The sequence below is a fragment of the Melanotaenia boesemani genome, chromosome 17, assembly GCF_017639745.1.
Source record: "Melanotaenia boesemani isolate fMelBoe1 chromosome 17, fMelBoe1.pri, whole genome shotgun sequence".
Taxonomy (NCBI): Eukaryota; Metazoa; Chordata; class Actinopteri; order Atheriniformes; family Melanotaeniidae; genus Melanotaenia; species Melanotaenia boesemani.
This window is the reverse complement of record NC_055698.1, coordinates 4,154,927-4,177,444: the sequence shown is the minus strand read 5'-3', so window position 1 is coordinate 4,177,444 and position 22,518 is coordinate 4,154,927. Positions and strand designations below refer to the sequence as shown.

Sequence of the window (22,518 nt, the reverse complement as noted above, 5' to 3'; positions counted from 1 at the left end):
GGAAGCTGCTCGATGCTGCCAACTTAGTAATTTGCACCATATATTGAGTATTAAGATCCTTCAACCGATTAAAAATGAGCAACGAAAATCCAGCGACTTTTCAGGTGTTCTTGGAGACTCATGGACTGATGTGAAAGCGCTTATAGTTTCTTCATTTTCCTAATGAGCAGTGGCGCTGCTGTGGACTCCTCCCTTGTCCCGAAGCACTCGCAGGAGGTCCGGTGTTGTGTTGAAATAAGTAACCCTGCCATGAACAAAACAGGCCTCATCTCAGCAGCAATGTTCTTTTGTCTTCCTTTTTTCCAGAAACACTGTTAACTAATAGGAGTTGAAAATGCATCAGATAGATTATGTTTTATAAAGAGTCGTTATTTGGCTGTCGGGCTGATGCTGGAAGGATAAGACTGAAACTTACTGTTTGATAAAAGACATCAATATAGTCTGTGACATCGTTATTGAGATATTTTAAATTAAATTGTGATATAATTTCTTTGGGGATATCACTCATCTAACTCGTCTAAAACTCTAACCCTTCTTCTTGGAGTCCTTCCAAAGTGTAAGAGTTTTAACTGGTAATGCCAGGATGCCGGTTGTCTGTGATGATAAGTGTTATTTATTTTCCCTCTTTGTGGTTTTAATGTTTTGATTTGTCTGTGCATAATTAAAGCTACTAAAAGTTAAAGCCTTTAGAAACAAAACCAACATCTCAGATGTGAATCCTCCTGGTGAAGGTACTAACAGCCACAATACAGCCATGGCCTCTAAATTATGACAGACACTCGATGAGTTGACCAGAAAGGTTTATAAAGTGGTAAGAGGGAGCGCATGGAGGTGGTTAGATGTTACAACAAGATGCTCAGGATCATAACTAATATGCACAGGTTTTAATGAGTTACACTCTACATTCATGGCACATTGTTTGGTTGCCATGTCAGAGTTCGGACACAATTTTGTTTTTAGGAGATTTGTAAACAGACCAACTACCACAGGGGTCTCAAATCCGGGTCCTTGAGGGCCACTGTCCTGCAGGTTTTCTATGTTTCCTTACTTCTGATTCAAATTAATGGGTCATTTTGCAGAACTTGATAACAAGTTGTTGGATCTATTTCAGTTTAATAAGGTGTGTTGGAACAAGGGAGAGCCTAAAACCTGCAGGACAGCAGCCCTCGACGACCAGAGGTTTAGATCCCTGAACTACGGACTTCTCCTACCTTCAGAAATCTCTGAACTGTTGCATGAATTGGACGAAGGGGGAAAATGCTGCACTCTCTCTTCTCTACTCTTTAGAGGATTTGTAGTTGGTGTTTGTATGAAGAGTCCTCGGTACCTTCTGTAATATCCACTGATAAAGTAGCCAGAAACAAAGGGAGTAAAGTAAGACTTTCCCTTGCAGTTTTACGTTGATAGGCTTTCGTACAAGCAAACAAACTTCATTTTGAGAATGTCAGAAATGTGGGATTAAGAAGCCCATGTTTGGCGTGTGACTCCGGTCATGCCAAGACTGCAAAGTCTGATGTGAAGGGAAAAGGAAATGTGGAAAACATTCATGTAGCATCTGAAATCTTTGCAGCAAGCTACCCTCAACAAAAGCAGCATGTGACTGAAATCTCATGAAATGTCACGCTCATTGAGTGTCCAAACGAAGAAAAATTTAATTCTGTGAGACATAAAGAAGACAAATTCATCCAGTTTGGGGTCAGAGAGCCTCTGCTGAGTTCTGCTTCCACCCCGGGGAAAAAGCTTCAGATGTGAGCAATGGGAGTCGACAGGAGGTGGGCGAGTGGAGGCGCTGACGCGAGGGGATCAAAGACTGTGGCAGGTGACAGGACGTCATGTCGTCCACTCGTCTTTATTCCCCTCAGATGAGCAGCATTGTGGGCACAGCACAGACGAGTGGTGGTGAGAAGACCCTGCTGTCATGATGTGAAATAGAAAGAGAGAACTAAAAAGCTAAATCCAGGTTAAAAACATTTCTTTTCTCATGCGCCTATGCATGAAATCTGCATGTTAACTTTTTTTTTAACTTATCTTGCTTTTAATCATTTTATGTAATTTATTATTTTATTGTGATTATGTGTTGATGCCTTTTACTATTTCTAAATATCTGTAATGCCTTCAATGCACTTTGAATTGTCCTGTACATGAAATGTGCTGTACAAATAAACTGCCTTGCCTTGCATAGAAAAACCAGCTGGAATCAGACCAGTGCTTCACCCAGTGCTGTGGTGGATCTCCACACGTGATCTTTGGTTTTCTACACATCACCCACAACCCTGGTCTTGCATGTAAATGAGCTCAGATGAAAGCGTAATTACATTTCCAAATAATCATGTGTTTTTATTGGAGGTTAGCCACTGATAAGGAGAAAGCATCAGACATCTTTCATGGTGCGATGACAACAAACAAACCTTTTGCTCTGAGTGGCTGCAGGCAAACTGCAAGCTGTTAAGTGATGTGTCATAACAGTTTGATGCAGCTCAGAAACCTGCATGAAGGTCAAAGCATGAGCAAAATGAAAACGCTGCGCTACGAGCCGTCGTTCGCTGGATGTGTCACAGCAGCTCGTTAGAAGTCACATGTAGCTGTAACTCTTTTTCCTCTGGTGTTTTATGACAAGTGATGCAGTGACAATGCTAACATGTCATGTTTACCTCAACTGGCAGCTTGGTTGAGCATTCCAGCTAGCTAATTAGCACTTCACATGAAGTTCATCCATAGCTGATGGGAAAGTCATTAGTTCATCAGAGTTGGAAACAAAAATGTTCGACATTTTATGCCGCTGACTTTATGATATTAGGAAATAAGGAATGATCCTCTGGGACTATAAAAATCTGTACAAATCCATTTTGCTTTCTTGTTTTCCTCACCATCACTATTCTGTTTATACTCCAGTATGTGTAAGTAAACTTTACAACAGGATGAGGATGTTTGACACTGTTAGCTGACATTGTTTATTATTCTGATAATTGTCTTTTCTTGGTCTGTTTGATGCCAATCAGGGTCTTTTCCAAGTCACTAAAGGTAGCCGCCATTAAGCCTGTGTTAAATGCCTGGTTCTGCTGTATCTCAGTGCTGCGTTTGATACTGTAGATCACAGAATCCTGTTGCACAGGCTGGAAAACTGGGCTGGACTGTCTGGAGCGGCCCTTAACTGGTTCAGATCCTGTTTAAAAGGCTAGAGTTATTAAGTTCCGATCAGCAGCTATGAATCCAAGCAAGTGGCCATGACTTGTGGAGTCCCCCAGGGGGTCAGTCCTTGGACCTCTTCTGTTCAACTTGTGTTTGTTCCCTTGAACTTTAACATTAATTATCACAGTTTTGCAGATGATACACAACTTTATGTGTGTAGGCTTACTGTGTCAGATTCTGGAGCAAATAAACACCTGGACGAGGGAGAATTGGAATCTTCCACATGAAGAGATCTGAAGAGGCTGCTGAGTATTATGTTGTTTTTGGTCATTGCTAACCTGCAACCTGGACTTTAAATGAAGTCTTGACTGAATAAGATGTAACTGTATTGTTTCCTTAAAAAAACCTGATAAGTAATTAAAAAAGTCTTTAAGTTAAGGTCTAGTTGTTTCATTTACTGGTTTAATTTGTGTCTAAATGTGACTGCAGACTTGTGTTTGACATTGAAGCTCCATTAGTACCACTGCCATGCATAATTCGCTCAGACTCACCTGCACACTTTGTCCGGCTGACCAGCGGGGGTCCAGGAGCTCCGGTGCCCCCCTCCCCAGGTCGGGTGAGCAGGACACTGATGCGGTACTCTGTGTCTGGCTCCAGGTGCCACACCTTATATGTAAGTGAGCTGACACCATGAGTTTCCGTCAGCGTGGACTGGCTGGCCCGGTACTGGATTTCCCGACGGATCACCGGTCCGTCCCCGACTATGGAGTTGGTGTTAAGCTGGATAATGAGATAGGTGGGACCTGCCCGCAAGAGCTGCGGGGGTGCAATCGGTGTCGGGGGTACTGCAACAGAGAACATCATACTTTCTTTTTTAGCTTGCCAAATCAAATCTCCTATCAAATATGTTGACATTCCCAAACAACACAGAAGTTTAAATAGATAATCTCATCAGACTGGACTTTGTTGTGATGTAAAATAAAAAATGTCCTGGAAAACACAGATAGAAGGACTGAAAACACTGCAGTGATTTTCAACAGAGTAGAACAAAATCATGCAAGAAAAGGAGAACTCAAGGATGTCGGTCACGGATTTTCTCTTTTTAGTTTTACAGTCCCCATAACATTATTTCTGCTCCTCCGAGCATTTCATCATAAAAATCTTTTAATCACATCAGGACTACGAGAGTGACAGACAGCGAGGGTGTCACAGACCCTGAAAGCTGGAAAGAAAGTTAATTCTCCCTCTAATGATGCTGTGTCAGAGTGTATTTACATGAATAATTGCATAACTAATTTTGTCCTCTGAACAGGAAAAAAAGCTCCAGGCTTGATGGGTAATATGACCCTCATCAAACGGGCTCACATAAAATGAATCCAGCATCAGACGCTGCGGGTGAGGAGCTGCGAGTAGTATGGGCGGGATGGAGGTTTGGGGATTGATATATCGCTGACAGCACCTGCCCATAGAGCTTTTTATAACATGATAAATGGAGACTTGGAGCAACAGAATGATTTAGCATCCTTTAATGTGGGCTTCTTTGTTCTCTCATGGGGCCTGGCTCTGGTCTGGGTGGGGAAATAAAACCACCTGGTACCAAAGGCCAAACTCATTTCCAGGTATGGCCATAACATCCATCATCACATACATCCTTTCTAATTTTTTCTTAAAGCAGGCTTCATCTGCATGACTTCTAAGTTCTGCGGACTCCTACAGCTTCCAGTTGTTCCAAAGAACTTTTTTAGTCTTAGTTATTTTTTCTCCTTTTATAAATTTTTCTATTACTTTATATCTGTCAATTTATTTCCCTAAATTTATTTTCTTCTCTATTTTATTTTAAATTTATGATTTTTGTTTATAAATTATTTTATTTCCCATTTGTATTTTTCTCATATTTATTTGCGCAAATATATATTTTTCTGTGGTTTGTTTTTCTCAAAGTGCATTCTGGGAAACCTGTTCCACAATATGTAACAGAAACTATGTGTTAAAGCTTTATTATACATATTGATATTTTTATATTTATATCTAACTTTTAAGCTATTTCAGACTGCGGAGTGTAAGAAAACACGGCAGATTTCAGGTTACAGTCAGATTGTGGTGAAGGAGGGTCAGCAGTGCAGAGGAAGGCAGACTTTGTCTGAAACCTAAAACCAAGTCATAAAAAATGTAGGAAAACCTGGAGGCGACCAGTGGAAGAAGACCCAAACAGAACAAACAGTCTAGTTCTGGTGAGAGGCCTTGCAGAAAGATTGTACAGCTTGTAAGGCTTTTTTTTTTCAGACAGCTCAAGCTAACCAGCAACAAAAATACTATAGGGGTTATCAGTTTCAGCACCTCTTTTTCTAAGTGTTCTTGTAGAATATGACAACTAACATCAGGAACTAAATTTTTTAATAAGATCAAGAAAAGAAGCACAGAAGCAGAAAAGCTAGCTGAACAATCTGTCAAGCTAACAGGAGGCTAGCTCCTAATATAAGCTCGCTAATGCTACTTCCTGTTAACTACACATATACTGACATCATCACAAACTTCAGGTTTAATCTGGTTATATCTCATTTTAAAGTGGTTACTGCGACTCTTTGGGTAGAGTCCCTTAGCCCTTCGGGCCAGATTCCCTTTAGCATGTGATGCTACAGGGGAAGTTGCATCAAGCGAAATGTACAAGAAAATAAATACTTTATGTCCATTTTTTATTACTGTTTTTAATTCATTTGTGCTGTTTTATTGTTTAATTTATAAGGCATAGTGTAATTATAATGTTTCGTTTCTTTACCTTATGCACCTTTTTGTCTTGAACGCAGATTTTCTGTTTGCTACTTAATACACACAAGATTTCCACTCTGCCTGTTTTTAACTTGTACAAATGGCAGTAAATTTTATCTATTTTATTCTATTCTTTTTTTTTTATTTGGTCACATCATATCCTTCGCTTTAGTTCCACAGCCAGAATAATTTTCCTCTACGGATGGTAAGAAGCAGAAACTGTATCTTTTTAAACTTTTTACTTTCTTTACTGACTTTTAACATCACACTTGGGAATTAGTTTTCCGAAGGATCCTTGTCTTGCTGGAAATGTCAGTGACCTAGTTTTCTGAACGGACAACTCATAAGCTGCAGAGGACCCCGAGAGTCCAGATTTAAAGATGGCGGCGCCTGGAACCACCCTCAATGCTGTCTTTATTCAAAGTCTTCCTCATTTGTTCTGTATCCATAAAGTTTCTGGTGTGAACAGCACCGAGTTATTGATAGCTATGTTGTGTTATTATTTGTTATCACCAGAATACGCTGGTCTTGTCATGGTGGATTTTCTAGTTTTATATGCGGTCATTTTAGAAGTTTACTTTGGAAGCGTATACATTGCTGGAGTTGGTGCAGCTGGAACGTCAGCTGCCTGCTTGATGACATCACCTACGCTCAGGCACTCGAATTTACGGGACAACTGGAATGCACCATCAATTTTCTGAGGTTTGTTTACTTCCCAGGGTAAGCTGTCTAATCTTTAACTTTATGTAGCTCCACATCTCCAACCAGCCAACCAACAACCTGACTTGTCTTCTGATAAATGCTTGTATGTTCCCACAGCCAGCCTTACAGCCTGTTTATTGAATTTTTTTTATTTATTCTTGTAAAAGTCTGTTTTTAATGCACTTGTTATTGCTTCCTGCACCCTGCTGTGATGCTTTTAATGTTTTATGTAAAGCACTTTGAATTGTCTTGTACATTAAATGTGCTGTAGAAATAAATTTGCCTTGTCTTGCAAACAGATCTTGAAAATGTTAGATAAAAAACCAACAGAGTATCACCACGTAATAGTCTAAACAAATATAACCTTCTTAGCTTTGAAAACTACAGTTTCTGCTCAGACGAGCTCATGGGCTGGTTCCTCCCCCTGAACTCACCCGGCAGCGGTAGAAGTGGGCGGGTGAAGATCAGTGTTCTCTGGAAAAGTGGTGAGGAAGTGGAATTCGATTCCCGCTGATATCAGAGGGTCTAGCAGCTTCACAGTGTTTAGAAAATGACTTTGGCTAAAATCCACACAGGACTGCAACCATGATGAAATGACTTGGTCCTTTTAAAGATACTGCTAGAACTAAAGTAGGGCCTTTTAATATCATTATTCACTCTTTATAATTTGTACAGTTTATATGTTTTACTCCTGTTATTTATACTAAATTGTTACGCTGTATCTGTAGAAATATTCTGGGGTTTTGTTTCATTTATCAATGTTTCCTGGGAGGGGGGAGGTAGTAGTACATTTTTTATTGTGAAGTAGGAAATTTGAGTTGTGTAACAGAGTTGGAGTGTTACAGTGTGCTGGAGAAGTGGGGTAGGGCCATGTAAGCTAAACTTCAGCCTGCTCCTTTGCAGACATGAAATGTGAAGATGTAAATATTGTAGATGAAATAAACTGGGATATGAAGTGTGCAGACAGCTTACCTCTGACAATCAGCTCCCCGAAGTTGGAGACGGCTGCGCCTCTGGGAGACAGAGTGATGCAGCGATAGAGGTCCTGCTCTCCACGCTGAGCCTCCACCTGGAAAGTCGCCATCAGTCTCTTGTGGCTCAACCGCGACAACGAGGGCGAGTCGAGCACCACGCCGCTTCTCCGCTGACGGCAGGACAAACAGCACACACAGGGAACAGCCGAGTTTACGTCTATGGAATAGGTTAAAAATGGCCGCCTGGCTGAGAAGCAGACAGGAAGACGGAGGAGGGCTACGATTTGCTACCTGGGAGAGCAAGATAATGAATATGTGATAAATGTCAGTGCCAACAACGGCGTTGAGGCTGCTGACAGGCCTGCGGGTGGTTTTTTCTGTGGACCAGGACTCGAACTGACACCTCCTCCGTGCTGACATGTCAGCGCTCCAGGCACACTGTTAGCTCGAGCAGTCCGGCCGGAGCCCGATGAGCCTTTCAGGTGCAAGATGCAATATATGCAGCTCTCTCCAGGAAGAAGCTGATTATTTGTGGCTGTCGCCTGTTCATGCTCGTCACTAGTAAGCAGGCTCGACATACACATGTTAGAGCTGGTTTAGGAGGAGAAACACAGCGCTGTCAGAAAATATGTAATTATGTGTACAGTGGCTGAGTACTGCTGCCTGAAGCCGCAGATTACAGCTCATATCTTCAGCTCTGCTATCAATTTCATCTGAATTTTTCTTTAAATGTGGCCTACTTTTCACAGTTTTTACACTGTTCTGAACTGACTGATTTTACACCCACCTGAAAGTTTTTAGAGCAAATAAATTCCTCTGTTAGTTAACTCTGCTAGCATGCAAGCCCTGCATGCTAGCAGACTGAAGTTACTATATTTACCGATTCAGATTTGGATGTTTTGAATTTAATTAAGGGCAAAGGAAACAGGATGCTAACAATGATGCTAACTGTTAAACTAAGCAGAGTATTTTATTATCAAACAGGCCCTGATCAACAAATGGGAGAACAGACACTATTCCTTTTATCCGCTTAACTTTTCTAAACAGGAAAAGTAGGAAATACTGGAGGCCGGCGCTGATTTGGGCTAAGAAGAAGATGCTAGTCAAACAGCAGGAGGAAGTGTTGTTGTTTTCCTGCGAGTCTGTGTTGTATGCAGCTCCGTGTGCACAGTCACTAGCTTTTAAAAATCAGAGAAAGCTGGAAAGAAAGTTAATTCTCCCTCTAATGATGCTGTGTCAGGGTGTATTTACATAACTATTTTTTTTTAAAAATGTCTCTTTCACATGCCAATGATCTTCAAACGCTTCAATTCAGAGAGAGGGGTGTGAAATAAAATGGGCTAGAAACACAAGGGATGGATCACCAGGAATACTGAGATCTCATTTGCAAAGCGTCTTCTCCTGCTGCTGCATTTCAAAAGCACTTAGATGTTCAGGCTTCAAGGCCAGAGGAGGAGTGGAGGCATTCAGGGATGGATTTTTAGAAGATTTATATTAGCTCATATTCAGACTATGGAAATTGAAAGTATTTTCAGCCGAGGCATGAGAAGAATGACTTTCGGGGCTTTGGTAAGCTAAATGCCTTCACAACTTTTTCATCTTCTACATCTTCAGACGACTTATTTTCCTGCAACACTGCAGTGATTAAAAGACAAACTCAACTTCCTCCAGCACACTAACCTGCTGCATCATTTATAAATGCATTATATTAAGGATAAGCCGATAGCTCCCATTTTCTTTAATAACTTAATAACATTAGAGGAAGTGAGTCCTGCGACATATAACCACCACATCCATCCGGAGATCCTGGAAGAAATACAGTCAAGCACTAACACAGACAATAGCAACTAAAATACACAAATGGCTGCATTCCTGCTGCACATTTACTTTATTTCTTCTTTATTTATGAAGATGTTTTTAATTAAAAAACAGTAAACTTGTATAATCAGCCAGAGATAAAGAGAACACACTGAGCATGTGCAGCTCTAAGATTATTTAGATGGAAACTTTCCCTCGTTTTGGATCTTTTGGATGTAACCTGAGCGACGTGGAGCCTTGGGTTGTTCCGGATGGACAGGAGTTCAGGAGGACTGGACTACACTGGTTGTTCTAACTAAGTTAAATAAGAAGCGAAAAAACCAGAATTGCATCTGTGAGCACATGTTTGCAGATACAAACCTTTTTAACCACACAAACTGGAACTTCAGGCATTTCACAGGGAGACTAATGACTGGGATTCAGCTGTCTGTCTGGACTGACTCCATATTCTTCTGCAGCATGTAAAACCGTGACGCCACACATGCAGACTCTGAGCTGGGACATTTTGAATATAAAAACTCCGCAGAGGCCTCCTGCATGCTGACTGACGGCGTTCTGCAGTGATACAGATTCAGGCATGATAATAACTGGACATCTTTGGTTCAGTTGGACACAAGAAGAGATGAAATTCAGAGAAGAAGAAGATTTTCTCAACTAGACGAGTTATTATTGGAATAACATGACTTGGAATCTCATTTAGGTTTCGTTCTCTACTTCTTTGCCATAAAACAAAAGGAGAACTGTGGGTTGTCAGGCTATTTTACTGGTCCGACCCACTGGAGACCTGAACTAAGATGTAAACTGAGACCTGATTTAGGGGGTCCTGGGCTGAAAGATTAATCTACAGGAGGTAGAATGTTGAACTACAGCTCTAAGTGTGTTAAATCTTTATTTTATTGTGGCTGTCAGGTAGGTATGGCGCTTCTTTCATCCCTGCCTGCAGTGCGGTCGTTGTGGATGGAAGATGACTGCGATGACGATCAGCTAAATTTGTCCCTGTAGAGGAAAACTGAAGGTCTACGACCCATGCTGGGTTGTACGCCACCCATCGCGGTATGGGCAGCAATGACAACGTAGCTTCCAGATGGCCGTTGCTGCTGGCTAAATGGCTTTGTATCATTATGGCGGCTTGCGGTTGCCGGGTGATGGATGGCGAAGTCGTGGTGCAGCAGCAGAGAAGCCTCTGTGAGGTGTCACGTGTTGCTGAACCACAGCAACATGCCTTCTTCAGGATGTAATCCTACTCGTGGTGATGCTGTCAGGTGGAACAATCCCTGGCTCTCCCTAAAACCTGCATGTCACGCAGGCTTTCAGGGTGCATTCTGAAGCCTGACTTATCAGATCCAGCTGCAGTCCCCGGTACCCCTCGCATCACAGTGGGCAGATGTTTGCTCAGCGGTGCGCTTCAACAACCCGCATCAAAGTCATCCATTGGAAACGTTGTTTTTCCATGTTTGCTGTGCTCAGATGGACAAAACTAATAAGAATGCAAATGCACGTTTGCAATAATAAAAGGAAAACAGCGTTCTGTCCTTGCTGGCAGCTTGTGAATCGTTAGGCTGGCTTAAAGAAATTCTGGCCTACAGTTCCATTTCTGAATGAAACACACAAATGAACAAGCCTTTACATCCTAGAACACTGGTTTTGTTGGTGAATTCTTCTTTGGGGGAACTTCTACCTTTTCAGTATTACTGGCTAAACTGGGTCTTTCTCAAACTATTGCGAGTTCAGCCTGAATCTCTCCTGAGATCAGATTAACTGCTATAATTTCAGCTCATCCAAAAAGGCTGAATATTATCCAAACGTCTGACTAGCAGCCTTGTATGCAAGTGTAAAAACTGTAAATTCTTCAGAATAAACAGTGTGAAAGGCTTTCTTCCTTCCTGGAGATGCCTTTTCCTCTCCCTGCGGTCTCCAATCTCGTTCTATGATTCAAGCTGTGAGATGTGGGCCTGGCTGACGGAGCAAAGATGATAAATAAGGAGAAAACAAAAGCTCCCTCAGACGCCCACGCCTGTTCTCACCTCCAGCAGGAAGGGATCCGTCTCAGAGACTTTGCCTGTGGCGATGCACTGAAAGGAGGCGTTCTGCCCAGCGTTCACCTCCACCTCACCCAGCCGAGAGAAGTGAGGCACCTTGTCTGTGGAAGGAAGACATGCCAGATGAACGCAGCAGATGTGGACGTGAACACTACCGTCTCAATGAATTAAACACAAAGACATGACGGGTGATTTATTTTACACTCAGGTCTAAGTACAGCCTCACATAAAACCTTTATACACAATACATGACTGAAGACACGTACTTACTGCAAACATCCAACCAGCAAACAAATACAATCAACTTGAATCAAATGATTGTTTATTGTATGACGTTAGGAATTAGCTCACAATTACACCAGCTCTAGATAATAAATATTACTTTCAGACATGAATAACTAATATAAATTTGCATTTTGTCTGTAAACTGCCTTTAAAAAAAAGTCACAGCTGGCACTGCCGGTGTATTAAGACAAAATTATATCCGTTAATGACACTGTGTGATAAACTGTGGGGTGGTGATGCATCCATCCCGTCAGCATTTAATGTAAGCTAGCATCAGCAAGAGCTTAGTACGGCTTCCAAGCTTAGTTTCATCCCATTGTATGACGGTTCATCTCCCTTTTTACCAGAATAATTAATCAACCACCAGACAAAACTACAGTAAATACATATCTGCATACTGCAGAGAATCTGTTTCCATGAGAAGGTGACAGAGGAAAAAGTGCAGCAACAAATAGAAAGTGAGGAGTGATTCTATAAGTAGGGGTACATTTCAAGTCCATGGGGTGTATTTGTCAGTATTATAAAATATTATTGGTCATTACTTAAAAAATGACCAATTTTATATTGAATAAATGTCTCTTTTCTTTAATACAAAAAGGTAACTGGGTCTATTATTTATTTAGCAAAAAATGCTAATTATACGTTGGAATTTGCAGTTTTGATGCGGTCAGATTTATTAACGTCAAGTTTGCTCTTAAACCTTCACACTAGAATACGTGTTTTTACATATTATTTCAGCATTAACTGTTAAACAATAATCATTAAAACATTATAAAGCTGTTTTAAAATCTATTTAAAAACCCCCATAAATCAGCAATGGTTTGGTCCAAAGTCACATGACTCACGTTGCTGCAGGGCACATGCTTTTTGGTTTCATCTTCTCCGTCTCAGTGTTTCATCTAAATGACTGTCCACACACAGAGTGGGTTGATTGCTCGTCTTCTGTGTTATCAAAATTTTCTTTGGGACTTCAGATGTTTTAAAAATGTGGCGAAAGCACAGAAATATGAGAGTAACGCAGTCGACATTTTATCAGGGTTCAGTTTCATAGTCGATGCTTTTTTAGGTGGTTTATACACATTAACTTGATTCAGTTGTTATTACACATAAATTGCATGATGGGATATATACATAAATGCATAATTAGAATGATATGTATCAGAAAATAATTTAACTGATATTAAACTATTGATTAATTATTGCTATTACATAGAAATGACCTGAATAAAATGCCTCTGTAGGCATTATTACTTTGTCATTAGACTACAGAAACCATGATTTGAATGACAGGAATATCATCAAAATCTACATCTTTATCTACACTCTGAATACATCATTACACTAACTGTGCTATGTGGTTAGAGATCATTATTCCACATTCATTTCATGGCTCATCCTGATGTTTTAGTGGTTTGAAATGACAGTTCCCTGTTGACTTATGTAATTTTCACTATGAAGTACAACGTTACACACTATTACTACATGGCTATTTGTGTGCTGGGAAGATGCAGAGAAGCAGCCCAGGGCTCAGCCGTGATGCTGATTCTGAGAAAAGGGATGCATATTTAAAGAAACACAGAGAAAGTGGCAGACGACTGGGAAGTGGAAGACAGTTCAACACTTGAGTGAGAGGGAGAAGATCCCAATGCCAGGCCGGAGAAAGAAAGATAGTGATAGAGAGCCAAGTTACCCCCCAGAGGCCCGAAGAAGTCGAGCCTTAGATGTCAAGGTAGAAATTTATTTTAAAAAAAAGTTTTAGAAAAAAAATTGATCATACAATCGTGTTAAAGAGTAGTGTATTGTATTTTCCTGTACAGAGAAATTCAGGATCTGAAGGCAAAACTCAAACTAGAGAAAAGAAGAACAGATGAATTTAGAAAAAGACTTAAAAGAGAAAAAGGCAGAAACCCAGATCAAACACCTGGCACTTGTTAGGAAGGTTGCCTGTGCCTAGACAAGTGGACCAGATTTTAAAATTTCCACCATGCTCTGCTGGACAACATACGCGCCAAGTCCACCTGGACCATCTGCTGTTCCAGGAAAGAAAAAATATAAGTTCAAGAAAAGAACTGCAATTTCTAGAAAACAGCAAAAACACTGTAGGTCCTCCCTCATCACTGAGCTGAAGCACAAACCTCTGTGCTACAAACAGAGTTCTGCCCTACTTGATGGGATGATAGCCTGACTGCTGGAAAATCTCAAACAACTACAAGAGGGAAGTTAAAAAACAGAAAAGATTCCTGAAGGGTACAATCAGAAGCTTGCACAGGAAATTCCTTCTTGAGAACTCTAACTGTAGCATCTTTGTTCAGCCGTATGCCGTCCTTCTGGGTGGTCCAACCATCCACTGCAGACAGGGAGACCATGCAAGGTACATGAAAACCTCTCTTTTCTCGGGGAGAACTACATTCCCTCTGACTTCGAAGAAGTGGCAGAGTCAATATGCTGTCACTCAAATTTGAAGGACTACATGTCCCAGCTGCAGAGATGGAGACTTTCCAGTTGCAAATGCCAGAGATATGCAAGTGTTTTTATCCCACAGTGGACAACTGAGGCTGTACTAAGAACAAAAAAACAAGGAAGAGGGAAAAAAGGACAGAAACGAAATGCTGGAGCTCTTCCAAGGCCAACCTCTTTAACAATAAACAACAATTTGCTTAAACTAATGAGGAACATGAAAGACCATGAAAATCTATCTATCTATCTATCTATCTATCTATCTATCTATCTATCTATCTATCTATCTATCTATCTATCTATCTATCTATCCATCCATCCATCCATCCATCCATCCATCCATCCATCCATCCACCCACCCACCCATCCATCCATCCATCCATCCATCCATCTGAAGACTATGCCTGTAAGTACCGCTCTGAAATTCAAACTCTCCACTTTCAATGGAACCAGCAGCAGACAACCCTTCACACTGCAGTTATACATTTGTACAGGGAGGAAATGAAATCCCTGTGAGCTTTGGCCCAATCAGCTCTTCTAAAGAGAAAGGCCCTGCTGCAATCTGGACTCCTCTTGACCCAGTTTTCAGTCTGGTCAAGAGTGCTTATGCTAATGTGGCTGTGGTGCATGTTTTAGTGATGGGTCGTATACAAAGTACAGACAGAAGGGCAATTTCTATTTGCAGAAGTATTGCTTCCAGTCGGGCACCTGGACCTTTTTTGAGACCTCCAATGGTAAGATTGCTCCAGATGGAGTTGAAGGCCACAGACAGACAGACAGCCACGGGATAGTATACCAAACAATGAGCTCTTTTTCAAGAAACTGGTGGATGTACAGAACTCCATAAAGCTGTTCTATGTTAGTGAAACCTTAAAGAACATGCCAGCAGGTCTTCCAGTGGTACCATCAACCATGCGCATCATCAGCTGGTCACAGTCACCCGGGGACATATTAGTTACCGGGAAGTGAGCTGCCTTTGCCCATCAACACAGACCCTGGCGTGCCAGTGTTACAAACCCCAAACCTTTCCAGTTCAGACAACAGCACCCACACAGAAGGATGAGGGTCAGAATGAGTCGGAAAGTGGTGTGCTCTGAAATATGATGATGACATTTATCCTCATACAACAGGCAAATAAAACTCATGTTCAGGTAAAATCTATGCATCCAATTGGGATCTACTGCTTCTCCTGGCCAACATGGGACAATGTCCTGTGGTACTTGCATGAACTAAGAATTACCCCACCTCCACTCCTGTTGGCATGCATTACGCGGAGATTGATTTTGGTCCAAGATCTCAGAGCTGTGAACTGTCTGAAGGCAAAATAAACTGGAGAAAGCTAAAGGGCCTGGAAAATTAAATATACTGAGGGAGATGAGTTAGAGCAACAGAATAATTTTAAAGAAATGTGAACTGAAATGAAAAGAAACATAAAAGTAAATGCAGAGGTACTGGACAGTGACAACGAAGGAAACATTAACTATTGAAGTATTGGACAAGTTGTGAATGTACAGTAAATAATTCAGTTTTAATGGTCCATGATGGTTTTTCTTATTGTTGCATTAATAATTGTTCAATAACTTGGTAATGGAGCAATTACAACGGAAGGAATGAAAGGAAAGGATGAAAAGGAATGAATGACAGGGTAAGAGAAGAAAGAAAGGAAGAAATTTAAAAGGGTAGAAAGAAAAGAATAAAGGAAGAATGAAAGGATCAGAGTGATGATGAAAGGAGAGGGGAGAAATGACAAAGGGAAAATGACAGGAGGATGGACAGATTGAAGGAAGAATAGACAGAAGGGATAAGGGGATGTTAAAAAAACATTCAGTTGAAAATCAATCAATCAAAATAAAGCTTTAGTTGCATAGAAAGGTTTTTTGTCCTCTTTATTTAATGTGTCCTGTTGACTGTGTTACATACGGTTTCTGTGCCATAATGACGGTAAATGTTGGCTAAACTGTAATATAAATTATGAGGGACGTTTCCAGAGTCACAACTTACATAATAAGGTTAAAGTCAGTGTAATATGGATCTGTGTTTAAAAAGTAGTCCTCCTTGATAATAATATCCCACAGAATATCAATTTTCAGTTCAAAACTTTTTTTTCAAGGCAGTTAGACAAACAACAACGAAACCCTGGATGAACAGATCCAGGAAGTTGCAAACACACGTAGTACTTGATTTATGTCTTTGACGACACAATTTTGCCTGTTGGCAAAATAATGAGCCAGGTGTTTATTTTGATTTTAATATCTATGTAATCATAAGAGCTTCAGATTGCCAATCAATGGATTTGGCACAATCCTGGTGTATGTAAGTAAATAAAATATTAAGCCAAAAAGCCCACAGATTTTTTCACTTTTAGTTGATCTGAAATGAATCCCTAATTATAGAATCACTCAGAGAAAGACTTGTATGAAAAATGACAGCTAGCAGTGAAAAGCAGAGTAAAACAGATCTAGGCATAGCAATGAGGACACTGTGTCCTTCCTCACTTTAACAAATCAAACCTTTTTAAATTACAGCTTCTATTGTTTTCCTGTTTTTTTTTATGAATCCCTCTCATTGTGTTTTCTCTTGGTGGTTTCTTGAATTTTTCTTTTGCAGATTTCTTTTAAAAATCTATAAAGATTTGAGCTAAATTTCAGAGAAGACCCAGACATTGCTGACATTCACGCCTGCTTTTTGTTTCCACATTGGTCATTGTTCAGGGGAATAGCAGAAACAACATGAAAACAAACCACTTTAACTTCGACCTGAGTAAAACTAATGACGTGTGACAGAGCAGCTCTAAATTCTGACTGTTTTGGAGGCTGTACTTTGTCATTCAGCTTTTTTCATGTTTAATAACACTGAAAGTATACCAAACATCTGTTTGTGCAAACTAAAGGTGAACCAAGCCTTTTAAAATGACCAAGCTGTTGAATTCTCAAGCTAACTCCCAGATAGCATGCTAGCATGTTAACTCACAACTAGTTTGTTATCAAGTTAAGTGACAGGTACATTGAGAGGTAAAAAAGAAATGTCTCAGTCTTTACTCAGCAAATTATATGAAAATATGAAGGCAAGTAATACTTTGTCATATTAATCTAATAAAGTTAACAGCAGTTAATAGCTGATGTAGTTCTTATGATATCAAACGGTTTTAGCATAAGCCTACCTGACATGTTTCCATCCAGCGATGCTTCTGATGAAGACATAAGACTACCATTGAAACATGTCAGGGAGGCTTATGATAAAACTAGGTGTCTGATTACATAAGGACGAGGTCAGCTAAGTAATACTTTGTTAGCTTGCTAGCTAGAAGTTAGCTTGCTAGTACGCTAGTACACAGGACACATAGTTAGGTAACTTTAGATTTAACTTTAGATTACTTGAAGAGCTTGATGTGTAAAAATGCTTCAATTGGCAGAGAAAATTAGGTTAATCTGTTCAAGGTTGATGAGAAAGAGCGAAACGTCTCATGAGTTGTTGATGACAGTAAAAATTTAAATGATACTAACAACTAGCCAAAATTTATTTTGTTCCTTGCTTCAGCAAGTTATTCTTTTTGGATACAAAGCATAAAATTGGCCTAAATGTATGTTTTCGTATAGGTGATTTAATCCACAAAGTTTTGTTAGAAAGTAAATTAACCTCATGATGGGGAGGTTATTTACTTCTAGTGAAAGTCATATATTAGACAACAAAAAAAGTTGCAGTTTTTCACCATATCTGTTGAACATTTGGTTAAAAAAATATCCACTTTAGACAGAAAGCTAAAACCTTTAAAATGATATAGTAGCTACTCTTATAAAAGTCAATTTACAACAAAGTTTTAAACAAAATGATAAAGTTGGGATTTAAAGCCTAAACCCAAACTATAACTGTTAACATTTTCTAGCTAACAGCAGCATAAAAAAAAAAAAAAAATTCTCAAAAAGACATAGTCTACATTTTCTTAATATCAAAACCTGCCAAAACTATAGTTACAAATGACTAGCAGCTAATGGCTAGCTTAATGGCTAGCTTGCGTACCTAAATCTAGGCTAAGTCCGAATGTCCACCCTACTCCCTAACCCCTCGTTCACTACATAGGGATGCACTACATAGCACACTACCTATTTTTTCCTCGCCACAAACCACATGACTACCACCGTCACCACAGCAACCACAACCCGCATCAAGATGTCATTTCAAATCCAATCCAAAGTTGTGTGTAAATATTTTTATTCCTTATGTTGTATTTTATTCTTTGTTTGTTTCCTTATAGTTAATTACGCGCAGCAAAATTTTTTAGCCTCCTTGCTCCATGTTGAGCTTCTGCCCGCAATGCATTGTGGTCTATATTGACCCGTCTAGTGACCATCGATGCTCATTACTTTTCAAGATGCATTGTGGGTAATTTTGAGTGCCCTACTTTTTTCTCTCTGGACATTCGGACAATCCGAAAAAATGGCGTGACCCCTATATAGGGCACTATGTAAGGCGTAGGGTGCACATTCGGACACAGCGATACACTGTTTCCCCAGCAGTTGGTATAAATGCATACAACCTTTTAACCAATTTAATATTAATTTTGCTCAAACATGAAACACCCCCTTTTGCTTATGTTTTCAAGTTTATGTTTTATATATTTAAACAATGACAAGGGCAACTATACACCCAATGTAAAAATACATAAAAAATAAGCGATAAGTTAGCCATTAGCTTAATTTAAACCTATGTGAAGTACACTAACAGGATTCTTAAACAACATATTAAGTGTCTAATATAAAACAGAGAGCACACAGAGTAAACCCTGCTGTGGTGTACAGAATATCTTCTCTTTGAGGTGGCACATTTCAACTAGCAAGCCATATATCAGACTAAATTCATTTCCAGCACAGCCATGCTTGGTTTTCACAGTAATCAACAGCAACATCTGCCTGGAAATTGCACGGCAAAGACGGCATCCTCCATTTTTCTCCTCTCTCTGCAGCACGCTTCATGCTCTGCTCATGCAATAAGCCAAGTGGGGGCAACTGATTTCCTCATCTGCACATTTCCAGCCACAAATAACTAATTTTACACATACATCATATGTTCTTTAAAGATAGCTGAAGTGACCCTAACAGAATGAAAACAGGCCAAAAAGACGAAGCACGGAGGACACCATGTTGTGGTGCAAGTTAGGATAATATGTCTGAGCATAAACTTTTTAAATCATCTCTAAAAGTCTAACGCTCAAAGCTCCAATTATAGAAGTCATTTGAGGATATGGCAGTTGCATTAATAATAACTGAGAAAATTTAATTTGAAATCTAAAAGCTCAGTAGTGTGGATATGTGACCTGTCGAGCCTTAATTAAGACCGTTAAAAATAAATAAAGGCAAGGTAAATTGAATCTCAAATGCATTTTGACTGTCTGGGATGTTGGTTCTTTAAATGAGTAATGCTCTTATGATGCAGGGGAGATTAGTCATGACTGAAACACGTGTTTAGAATAAAACGTGGCTTACATAGTAAAAAAAAAACAGATGACAAACGGGAGGGATTGCAAATTGAGCAGACGCTTTCGAGTTAAATCTTCCTTGGGGCAGGAACTGTGTGTCTTGGCTTCAAATAGATATAACCTAACATGAGCACAGGATTTCGTGACAGTAATGATGATGACCTGTGGGCCACCATAGCACAAAAATCCTGTCACAGGGGTGCAAACCCGTCTGAAAGCCACCATTTGTACCGGGTCTAAAATCAGTCCTAATCACACACTGCGGGGCCCTGGCAACGTTCTCCTTCCTAAATCACTATGGAAACACATCCTGATCCACAGAGAAACTGTAAACTTGAGCTTTTGTACAAAAGTAAAAAAAACAAAAATCTGGATGCTGCATTTGGAAAGGGTTATTTTAGCTTCTCTGTTTCCCAGTGAGGATCGAGAGATTTACAACAGACAGCCAGTCTGGTTTCATGAGCGCCAGAAGGATATCTGAATTTCATGAACTCATAAATACTCCACATTATCATTCATTAACATTTTCCCACATTTATGCTGCTAAAAAATGTGCCCATTCTCACTGAAAGCCAGTGTGGGTCTTGGATGTGTAGAGAGGAATACAGAAAAAACACAAACCAGCATCAATGTGAGTGAAGCAGCATCTAGTAACTGGTTTCTCATCACAGGAGGATAATCAAAAAGAAAATTACACAGTAAATGTAGAATAATAATAGTTACCTTGCAATCTAAGACAACGGTTCATAACTAAGGACATTGAGTTTCTGGTCAAGGAGCCATTAAAGCTGGTAATCTTTGAAATGTATAGAAAAACAGGGTTTCCTAATATGGATTCATCAGTTACCAAAAGACCATAAAGGGTGTCAGAATGAATTTAGAAAAAGCTCCAACCCCAGATATCAGCTTGGTGCTAGAATACAAACACTAACTGTCCTTTCCCCTGCCTGTAGCATCACATTAGGTCTAGCAGCATTTTGCTGGGACCGTAGTAATCAGCCAGAAAGGTCAGCCATTCAGCGGCACAAAGAAAAGCCTCCTGCTGTGTTATTGCAGCCCTGACACTCAAGACAGGCTCCAGGTATATGTGCCTATGTTGCCCCCCTGTCAGCAGCGTTGTCTCCAAGTCTTCAATCACCTCTGGAGAGCTGTTGAGGGCTCTGCTCTGGACTCCTATTGTTCAGCCGGATACTCGGTAAAGGTCAGCAGGTTGGCTATGAGCAGTGCAGAGGAAGGTACTTACAGCAGGGGTAATTGAGCAGCATGATGTCGTCCAAGGCGATGTAGCCTTGTCGTTCTTCGGAAACAGTGGCCTCAAAGATGGCCTGCGGAGACAACAGATAAATGAAATCTGACTACACACCATTACATCTTGAGTGGCTGGTAGACTGACAGGATGGGAAGGGAAGGAGAGAGCGTTCAAAGTCCTGTCAGGAGAAAAAGAAGCAGAAATATTTAGTAAATTCCACAGGAAGTTTAAAAGGAAACACAAACCATAATCAGGAATGTTTCACTGCTGTTTGTTGGCATTTGTCATTCAAAGCAATTTAATCACTGTCATAGCAGAATTAGTTATTAGCAGAAGCCTTTCATCCCTGTAAACCACCAGGAAGAAATGTCAGGATTTAGTATAAGCCCATCTGAATCAAAAGACAAGAGCTCTCTGGAGTTGCTGCTTTGTACTGAAAGGTCATGCCTCATACATAGAGGCACCGGGCAGATATGAGACAGCTATGTGAGCCGTGGCAGGTAAAACATGCTCAAACCCAGATTCCACATGTACAGCTGTTAGTATTTTAAATGAAGCTACTTTCCTGTCTGCATCCATCTTTATACAGTGGCTGCTTGTCTGACACAACTGGTGTTTGTAAGAAAAACATTAACCAAACTCACGTCTGCTACGACTCACCCTACAGGACACACAGCGGTGATGTACCATGGGATAACTCCATTACATCCGCTTCTTTTGCCCTCGCTCTTGCTAGACCATAAGCTACAGTTTAAGTATTTACAAAACATTTTCCCCTTTTCTTAGTGGGTGAGGAGGAATGCTGCAGCACCTACTTTACCAGCATGTTTTCTGCACAGGCCAGGATGTGAACCCAGCAGCCGTGAAACTGCTTCCCTTGTAATTTAAGATTACACTCAAACTTAAAGTGCTCGGTTACTGAAAGTGCTTCTTAATCTAACAACAGTCTGCAAACAGCTGGGACATGAGGAGGCTAGCTTCTGGACCTCAGAGAGGAACGCTGCCCCATAGCTGCTAAACAGTCCTGCATCCACTATGTCCTTTCCATGATCTGCAGGTGAAAAGGTCTGGACTGCAGGTGGACTGCTGGACTAGGAGGCCAGGCTACTGGAACAGATGCAGGATTGTCAGATTGACCAATGCGTATATGCATGCATGCATGAATACACTGTTTTGATAACGTCTTTTCATGTGGTTGATTGACAGTGTCTTTAACAATGTCGTTAAAAGTGCCAACTCATTAAAAACAATTTCCTATGACACCTGTTCCCCTGGTAAGGCCATGAAACTCAGTGGCTGACCTTTGACCTGGGTCGAGTGTCCAGGTGGTCACTAGTTGTTTCAGTGGCCTTGAGTATCACATAGAGATAAAACAACCAATGACAGCCAACATCCCAGCACTTGTGACTATATCACCCTACTGTACGACTTTTTTACTGTCAAATTAAATAAGCACTGTATGTATGTGGTTGTGATAAGGTCACATGCCTGATATCCAATACAAACATACACTGGATGATTGTTTATATATATGATTTCACCTTGTGTAGCTAGAGACGAGCACCTGTATGACTGCATAGTGAGAGGACAAATGTATAAAAAAGTACCCTGTACTGAATAAAGCAG

General features: G+C 40.4%; 1 protein-coding gene across 7 annotated transcripts in view; it reads right to left on the bottom strand.

Moving 5' to 3' along the window:
* The window catches only part of LOC121627999 (receptor-type tyrosine-protein phosphatase U-like), a 236,992-nt gene that overhangs the window by 74,138 nt on the left and 140,336 nt on the right, over positions 1 to 22,518 (bottom strand). For all 7 annotated transcript variants that reach the window (XM_041966886.1, XM_041966889.1, XM_041966887.1 and 4 more), the window contains exons 4-7: positions 20,887 to 20,968; positions 11,414 to 11,529; positions 7,570 to 7,741; positions 3,681 to 3,974 (exon numbers count right to left, since the gene is read on the bottom strand). In XM_041966886.1, coding sequence (XP_041822820.1) covers positions 3,681 to 3,974; positions 7,570 to 7,741; positions 11,414 to 11,529; positions 20,887 to 20,968 — 664 coding nt within the window. The remainder of the gene's footprint in view (positions 1 to 3,680; positions 3,975 to 7,569; positions 7,742 to 11,413; positions 11,530 to 20,886; positions 20,969 to 22,518) is intronic.